This window comes from Argentina anserina, chromosome 6, assembly GCF_933775445.1.
Source record: "Argentina anserina chromosome 6, drPotAnse1.1, whole genome shotgun sequence".
NCBI lineage: Eukaryota > Viridiplantae > Streptophyta > Magnoliopsida > Rosales > Rosaceae > Argentina > Argentina anserina.
Window position 1 is genome coordinate 7,096,733 of NC_065877.1, and position 10,103 is coordinate 7,106,835.

A 10,103-nucleotide genomic window follows, 5' to 3' on the forward strand; every position below is an offset into this window, starting at 1 on the left:
GTTGGTTTATTCTGTTTTGAACTTATAGATATGGATGGGAGAAAGCTATTGTTGATTTCGTTGTTGGAACTGTGGCATTTAGTGTCACAATCCCGAAATTCCGAATGATAAAAATTCAAATTCGAAACCATGATAACTCTAAAACAATCTCAAATATAATGAAATCATCTTACAGCGACAGTATATCAAATCTGAGTTCATAGTACAACTTAATAGACTTGAATAGTACATTACCAGTTTTCTCAAGTATTAAAACAATTGAAAATGTATATAACTCAATCCTCACCGCAAACGAAAAGGAAAACCTCGGTAATCTTTCGAGTATGCTCTCCGAACCTGCTAATACCCACCTGCAGAACTATCCCCTATACCATCGATTTGGTACACCGGGATTGTAAACACAAACCCGGTAAGCTTTTCAGCCCGTATGAGTAAACCAACATTATAACATTCATCACATACAAAGAAATATAACATATAATATTTTAAGACATGTGTACTCATGAGACACTTGACAACCCATCTTGTTATCCAATAATAATTAAAAATATGTGTACTCATGAAACACTGGGCAACCTATTTGTTATCCAATATCATTTTAAAACATGGGTACTCATGAGATACAGGCAACCCATCTGTTACCCCTCATTCAGTACACCGACAGACAGACTAGAGCTCTAACTGATCGTAACCGACATTCGGCCAAGGCTTGGTTCCGATTTAATGCCAACAACGTCTGAAAACTAGAAAACATTTTAACAAGACTCAATGTTAAAACCACGTACAATATAACAATCCACACATGTTTAGGTACTACGACCAAACGACTCTTGCACAACAATATACAGTCACCCCAATAATCCGTTATATGGGAAGGTACGTTATTTCCCTTCCGGTCTCATCCGCCACAATTAATCAAAACAATACAATCACATAATTTAAATAAACACTGTAACATTATATAATATAACAACCCATATATATATATCATAATTTACCATTTTTGTACACATACATTATATTATATATATGTCACAATTCACTATTTTTAAGAAATCATAAATATGAGTCACCTCCAAGGGTAGACTTGTCATAGTGAGATTTACTCACCTTATTTCATGCGTGCAACTTCTACGACACTGAGAGCGATTCTCTCACTCGTTTCGTCGGTCACATAATAGCATGACAAAGTGCTTAGAAAACGACCCGTAAACCAACAGGTAATTATTAATTATAGTAAAAATATTGATCACGAAAACACTATTCACGAGCCGCCGCAGACAGCCGCGTGTGGCGCTCACGCGCTGCCCACAGTAGCCGCGTGTGGTGCTCAAGCGCCACCCACAGTAGTCGCGCGTGGGGCTCACGCGCCGCCCAAGCAGCCGCACGTGACCTCACTCGCAGCCCCTAAAACCAAGCGATTTCCTTCCTACACCGTCCTAGGCCTATTACCTAGTCCTCGCCGTCCTCATCTGCTCCCACGCGCCGCCCTAGACGGCGGCATGCGCACCACCACCACATTCGCCCAAACTTCATCAAATCAACAAACTTCCAACATTAAAGATGAAGATCATGAGGAGTAGATCCTAACCATACCTTTAGTTCGCCCAAGTCGGCCGAAAACCGCCGGAATCACCGACGCTATATCTCGGATCGATGGTTGGAGATCGGAGATGAAACGGCTCGATTCGAGGTTCACCGCCGGTGGATCCGTGTCTAGGAGGAGGAGGGAGGACCTGCAACGGTCGCCTCGTGCCCCGCTCTCGCCGGCGACGTCGAGCTCGACAGAGCCGTCGCTGTGCTTCATCGGGTACAACTAAAAAGCTGCACGGGGTGGGTCGCCACCAACATGAGTCGACGCGGCTCGGTTGTGCGGTCCCAACGACACCGGCGGTGTCGAGCATGGCGGCTGGATGCGGGAGATTGGCGATGGAGAAATCAGCGACGGAGGGTCGGGGGAGAAGAGAGAAAAGCTGCGGAAAAAAATTTTGGTTTTGAAAGTTTCCAAAAATGTCATTTTATATAGCCTTCCAAAATCGGAAAATGACAATTTTAAAAAATAAGGAGGTCCACAGTAGTCCAAGGTACCAAACATGGACTAAGAGATCATGTCAGAAGCTTCCTCCGATCATTCTAGGCTTACACTCCAGTGGTTCAATTTTAGATTCTAACCAACTCGACCGCCGGTAGTTGTAATTAATATATACTTAACACACAATTCCACAATCAAGCGGCTAAAGCACACCTTAGCACTTTTGTTATTAGTACGTTTCATGGTTTTGTTAATTACTAGAGATTGCAAATGAAAAACTTCACAAGAATAATAAAGTTGAAGACGATTTCACTATCGATAATTGATGCGATACGTGAACCTCATGCTAGTTAAAGACTAAAAGACATTTGGAGGATATACTGTTACCAGTTTCCAGTCGATCGTTCAAACACATTTCCTCTGAAGCTAATTCATTGCTGATAGTCTTACGGATTAGGTAATTTTAGTGATCCTGTTCCCCTATACTTTGGATTAATATATAGATAACCGTCTAGAGTTTTACTCTTTAGCATTGTAAAATTTTAGTTGCTTAAAAATAAGTTAAATTAATGTTTACAAGAATGTGAAAGGAATTAGCTTGACAATCAGTAAAATAAATGACTTTTATCCACAAGTTGATATTTTAAAATGCTAATTTGTGACCCCCCCCCCCCCCCCCCCCCCCCCCCCAGACAAATCCAGGTACATACATACCAATGATCATGATAGCTAGACAAATGTATTAAGCGAATAATGAAGTCATAGATAATAACGAGAGATATATTGATAAATATATAGCCAAGGGCAATTGAAAACATAGTTCAATTAATTAATTATAGACATGTAAATGATGTAATAAGCATAGTAGCTAGTCGACGAGTGTATTCGATCCATGCGGGCTTCCCCCTTTTTTGCCGGGAGTAGATTCAAAATTATTCTTTCTAGCTAGCTAATTAGGGTCGAAGCGCGAAACATGGATGAATATTTGCCTTCTTTGCCGTTCAGATTTCTGATGAATACTTGTTTAAATCGTCGATCAATGTCACCTAAAGGAAAAAGTTGCCTAGACCAACAATCAAGGAGGGTCCTGTACGTGTATATATATATATATATATATATATATATATATATCTTTCATAACGTGACATATGATGATGGCGATATACAACCAAATACCTTTGACACTAATCTTCTTGGTTGATCAGTATACGAATAATGGTCATCCCGGCCTTATTTATATATCAGAATTAGTATAGTAGAAATCTCTCAACTCCGTCGAAATGGTTTGAATAAACTGTAGTCTTGATCTTTGTCATAATTAATTAACCTAGTTCTGTGACTATTGCATGTTAAGAATTCAGAAAATTATTGATAAAAGTCGGAATCACATACGAGTATATGACATATCGATCTACGATTCTACGTACACAGTTTGTTCATTGCAAGCCATACTGAGATGTAGGCTGATACAAAGGACTAACCATTGGAACTAGAAATTAAACACAAAGTAGATATATTTATGGTAAACTATAAAAGATTCTAGATTATACGTACATGCATTTATGGGTTTGATTATATATAAAAACTGCATAGATGAGCATTTGTTTAGATCTATTTCGACATTGAAAAATTGAGAGTATGAGGTTATATATAGCGTTTGAGTCACTTCATTTAAAGATAACGTACTAATATATATATATATATAGTCCATATCCAGAGTGAAGCTTCACTCTGAAATTACAGAGTGAAGTTCCAATTTTGACACACTTTTCGGTCATTTGTTTTCACCATAAGTGATTCAATATTTAGGTATGTTATTCAAGATCATATGTACAAAATTTCATCTAATTTGGACATCGTTAAGGTATAGATGATCTTGAATAACATACCTAAATATTGAATCGCTTATGGTGAAAAAAAAATGACCGAAAAGTGTGTCAAAATTGGAACTTCACTCTGTAATTTCAGAGTGAAGCTTCACTCTGGATAGGGACTGTATATATATATATGTGTGTGTGTAATAAAAGTGGCCAACTGAAATAACTTTCTAGCTAGCTAATTTAGTTTTATCTGACCAAAATATGGTGAGCTCTTAACTAGTTTTGAGTATAGATCTTAATTTAGTTCATCAACTTTTACTTGTAAGGGTAAGAACAAAACGAGCGAATATGCATGATTGGTTCTTAGATTCAAATTAATTTTAAGCGGTTCATTTAACCTCTCTACATGCATGCTTTTAATTGAGACTTTCTTTTTTGCATAATATGTTTGGTAAATTAGAAGTATATGAAAAGAGCCAAAGACGTCACTACGAAGAAGTAAAATTCTATAAGTAGTTAATGATCTAATCATGATGAATCAAGGAGGTTTGCAAACCCATTATTAAGAGGAAACAGCCAGAGGAATATGAGAAAATGACTTTTGTATATTGTGGATTATCTTCTATAACAATCTAATACTTTGTAGTGTCTATTTTCAATAATACTATCTACTACTCGATCAAGATGCGTGTTCCTTAGGTTATATACTATTTAAGAGCCTATTGCACCTAAACTTGTCTTCATTTTGTTCAAAAATAATAACTCCAAAGACAATGACATTACCAGCAGTACTCCATAATAATTTAATTAGAACATATGTTTAGAATTGTTTTTGAAAAGCAACATATATATGTTTAGAATGGTATATGTCAATTTCTGTAAACTTTTTGCAAGCAGACAGAAAGGTAAATGCAGGTTTTCCTTTATATTGCTTAGCTCTTTGAGAAACAAGCAAAAGGATGAAAATTAAGCTTTTGATATATCCCTACTCTCTGTCTCTCTAATGATAAACATAGTTGCTTCCATTGAGATAAGTTTGTCAATAAAAAAATGAAAATCACTTATAGTACCTGGATTTTTAGCCAGTGAGCTAATTGACAATTCGGTAACTTAATTTGTAGAAGAGCATTGCTGGGCGCCACAATATGACACTAGATTCAGTGTCATAATCTTATGTGACATGCATTGTCAACTTACAACGTCAGTAATTAAAATAAAAACAATCATATCCTTGTTATTTTAACGGCTCTAGAACATTATAAAAATTATATTTTTGCAGTTTTTTTATCATTTATTTTTTCATCACGATAATACTTATAAAATATAATAAATATTCACGAAAGTATACTTGAAATATATATATATATATATATATATATGTGTGTGTGTGAGTGCAAAAATATAGACGTGTGTATCCTAAATAATTTTGTTAGAACTTTTTTTAGTCTAATTAATAATTCAATAGAAAATATATGATAATTGTAGTAATTAATTATAGCCATTAATATAATTTATAAATTTAAATATAATTTAGAAACTGAAAAAGTCATGAATTAAATTTAAAAAATTTCTTGACATATTTAGTGATAGAAAAATAAGATTTTTTGGGTAAGATTCTTAATTGATTAATTCAATTAGATTATAACGACCCCAAAAAACTCAAAATTTTAAAGTCATGAAACACCAAAACAATCTCAATGAATAGAAATCATTTTAAATGCCACAGCGGATCATCTCTGAGTTTAAAATACAACTCAGTCAAACCGATTATTACAAACCAAATTATAATTCGACATTATAACAAATGGAAATGTATAATCCTCACAAAAACCTCACAAGAAAGCTAGAAAGCACGGAAGCGCAGGGCAAGGTGCGTTTCCCGCTTCCGAAGCGGAACCACTACGGAACCACTACGGAACCGTGACGGAAACGTGTTTTAAAAAAAAGTGTTTTGGAAACGCGAGTTTCTAAAAAAGGTGTTTTGCAAAACGCGAGTTTCTGAAATGGAAATGCAAGTTTCTGAAATGGAAACGATAGTTTCCGATAAAATAAGAGTTTTTAATTATTTTTAAAATGAAGGGCTAGACCTATCTTCGTCAAGTCAAATGACTTATTTCGATATATTTTCGACCTCCCACTTAGTCACCAACCCTCCCTCTTGTTGATATCTAAATATCTCATTATATTTGTGTTATTTCGAATGTAGATAACTAAATTATTTAGTTATTTAATACTTTGAGTTACTTAAACTAAAAAATTTGTTATTGTGTTTATTTTTTTGTATAATTGATATATATAATTTTTATTTCGACGTTTCCAAAACGTACCCGCTGCCTAAAAATTAAAAAACAAAACACTTACGCCTTTCTAGACGTTTCGCTTCCGCGTACCCGTACCGATTCTGGGCAGCCTAGGTTTATCTACACCAAGTAAACATGCTCTGAAGTTACATATGTACGTGTTACATTAATCATGGCATAGGTTGACAGAATTGACAGAAATATATAGAACTCATTGGTACACGTTTTTTTTTTTTGGAGATTGGTACAAGTTGAAATGTGGTTTTACTTGTAAAGAGTAATGTTTGGCATCGGACAAAGATGCATGAATAGAAACAGTGACCTCGTGAAGTGACGGAGTTGAAGATATATAGTTCATCTCGTGAGAGCTGGAGCTCCCTCCCATACAAAAATACATATACTGATCGAGTTGTCCAAACAACTATAAATAATGGCTCCTAACTCACCTGCCTATTCTAATTTTTCCCATCAATTATTCTTCAAATTCTCATTCTTTATAAACTAACAATATCACTCCCTCTTGGATTTGGCCAAAACTACCCCCTAAAAGAGAATATAATTGTCCACACAAGCTGATCAGAATAATATATCTCATTCCCTTAAATAGAAGTTCCAGAACGACATCTGCATCCCCATGTGAGCTACTGCCAGTAAAACCTTCTCTGTATATGTCTCTAGCCTATCCAACTCATACCTCTTCATCACGACAAACCCTCCCAACCATTTTTACATACATGTAGCACTTTGTAGAAGCCGAAGCAAACAATCCCACTTTCCCTAAACTGGTCCTAGACAACTAGTTGTACTTACATACAGAGCAGTCACCTGTTTTATTCAATTCAGTTTCATTTTCACATGCATCGTAGAAAACAAAGACCCTCATCGAGAGGTCCTCATTCTTCAATTCATAGCCTTTTCTGGGAAATAATTTGTTGGGTATGTCTTCAATTCCTTGCTCAGGCTTTTTCGATCAGTTTCCCTGTGAACTCATTCAAGTCCAGTAGGTTATAAGTACTACATTAGCGTTTAGTCTTCAATCATATTAGTTCCACGCGTTAAATGAGCCCTATATAGCCTATAGCTCGGGTTAGGGTTTATACATATATATAGGAGAATCGTTTAAATTTTATATATCTAAAAAACTGTAACTAGGGTTTTTTGACTGATGGGTATTGTAACTGAATTATAGATACACAAGAGGATCGAAACGAAAGATGCTTAGATAGCGGCCTACTACAGGTGGTGAGGGGATAATATTCTCTTTATGATTTAATTAATATACTTGGTATCATAATGTGATTGTACGTGAATACTTAATTTGATTGATTCCATAGAGTTGGTGGCAATTTTGGACAGATTTGAGAAGAGGGTGATAAAGTGAGAGAGATAACACAAGCAGATGGATTTTAGCAGAGGGCTAGCAAGAGATTTGAATTGGTGATGATAATAATACAAGAGAAAAGAGAATCAATGTTGGGAAGTATCTGACTTTATGTGGCTTTGAAAATCTCATTACTCAGTATTTGCTGGGGAGTTTAGTTTGGTTGTCTCTATGACTCTATCTGATGGAATGTCAGTGAAGTACTGAATGGGAAAAAGGGTCACCAGCCACGATAATATTCCTTGCAAGTCTTCGTCAGTTCCTTCACCCTTCAAACCCCACAAGCATATGCTCATGTTAATCTCACTGCCTAAATCGATCTCTATGTCAAGAGATTAACAAAGCAAATGCACTACGTCGTCATCTGATGATTCTGATCAATTAACCATTTCTCTCAACTTTGGCTTGAATGTGCGTACGTTTTCAGTTTGACACAGACAATTTGAGATACCAGATATATCCTGGGTAATCCGGCACTCCTGGTGAACAACTGAACTAGCTCGATCATGATTAATTGCCTAATTAAGTCTTGCTAAGTCCTCCGATCGATCGCGAACAATTTAGTAGCCGCTTATACATGCATTTAACTTTTGTTCAATTATGTATTTCTAATTGTCTGACATCATAAGACACCAGATACATAGTTTAATTTGATAGTTTTCACTCCTACAACGTATACTCGAGTCATTTTGCTATAAATAGTAATTTTCAAGTATGTTGCTGATAAAGAAGAGGGACTCAACCCTCAAGATTCAAGAACACCGGCCCTGAATATCTAATGTAATGTGAAGCTGGGTAATGATCAGCTAGCATGGTGTTTAGCATGTGAGTATTGGCAAAACTATGAGCTGTTTACTCATGAAAGTGAAGACTTCTCTTTCGTAGAACTGAACATGAATCAAACAAGAAGACATTGAATCAATTTGGAAGTTTTTAAAAGTCTTGATATTAAGTGATGTTAATTTCACAAGATTCTTGTTAAAGAATCAACAATCTATTACGGTGCCAAATAAGATTAATCAAGCTGATGCATATATATATATATATATTGTGATTATCAACAAAGGCCGATCTTTCATTTCCTTTCTTTCCCCCATAGTTATGGTCATCGTCGTTACACCCTAAAATTTCATTTTAAAGCACTTCAAGAAAGCCAAGAGATCAAAACAAATCAAGCATAGAGGCCTTGGCCTCGTGATCAAAGGCAATTATAACAAACGTGAAACGAAGAACTGCAACCGACATGATCAAATTAACAGATCAAAGGTCATGTAATATATGTCTATATATCAGGATTATCAGCAGTTGATGTTCAATCAGGTCCTGCTATTAATCTACTTTGATTACCTTAGGCCGGTCACCGAGCCTGAGCTCAAGATCCAACTCTTCGATGGAGCTGGGGCGACTTAGCACTTCAAACCGCTCGGACTTTAGGAAGGAAGGTAAGGAGTCTTTGGATGAAGGCTTCTCCTCCCTTACTTTTCTTCTCTTGCAGCTAACCATAGCTTTGTCTTCCTCACCGCCAGCTGACACAGATGGACGAGCACAGCGGACGACCAAATTCAGACTCACAGACAAATCAGTTGCAACATAGTCACCACCATTATTAGCCCTACATGACCCAGATTCCACAATTTCCGAGATCTTCTTTGCAGCTTCTGTATCTCTTGCAACAGAGCTATTATAACATCTATTTGCAGTCAAGAATGACCTGGACGGAGGAGATGATACAGAGGACGACCTAGAGGTTGGGATATTCAAGGTAATTTTCTCTTGACCATAGATTTGATCTTTACCTGGTAGTTGAGCCGAAACCCTAGAAAGGGATGAGGTAGGACCAGAACTAGGGCTCTTAGGGTTATAAACCAAGGCACAAACTTGATGATGAGATGGGTATTGATGAAAAGTACCCAGAGACGATGAGAAGGGATTGATTTGGACAGATATATCCGGATGAATCTGATCATGAAGGTCATGATGATGATGGGCAGTTTCGACAATTTGGTCATTCGGTGACTGCTTGAGTCTAGCTCTGTCTCTCCTGTGGACATTCATGTGGCCGCCCAGAGCTTGAGCCGAGCGAAACTCTCTCCTGCAGAAGCTGCAGGAATAAGATCTCGGTGGCCATATGCAACCTCCAAGAGGCCCCGCAGCATCTTCAGCGAAAGCTTGCTCTTCCCATGACGAATCGTCGTGGGAAGGCACCTGAATTTCTTGAGAACCACTCAGCAGGCTACTGTGCTTGCGCTTTGCCCACATCCAGTACCGTGCTTGCTCCATTGGTGCAATATCAGCTACCAGGTTTTGAAGTTGATCGAATGGAATTTGAATCGATCTATTGAGCAAGGTTAGATAGAGAGAAAGTGGTGATAACGTCTATGTACTGCTAGCTGCAAAGAGAGTTAAAATATGGATTGATCTGAGGAAGTAAGGTTGCTTAGGAGTTGTGTTTGGAAGGTACGAAGTGGGGGGTACTCTACCTCTTGCTATATATTTTTTTTTTTATTTCTGGCTGCGTTTCAGTCAGTATTCACTGAGGAAATGAGGAGGTATATGATTTGTATTATCTC

The 10,103-nt window shown here is 37.0% G+C and overlaps 1 protein-coding gene across 1 annotated transcript; it reads right to left on the reverse strand.

Moving 5' to 3' along the window:
• Window positions 1–8,618: 8,618 nt before the first annotated feature.
• Window positions 8,619–10,103, reverse strand: LOC126799639 (zinc finger protein 10). The gene has a single exon (XM_050526878.1). The coding sequence runs from the start codon at window positions 9,811–9,813 to the stop codon at window positions 8,863–8,865; it is 951 nt and encodes a 316-aa protein (XP_050382835.1). The 5' UTR covers window positions 9,814–10,103; the 3' UTR covers window positions 8,619–8,862.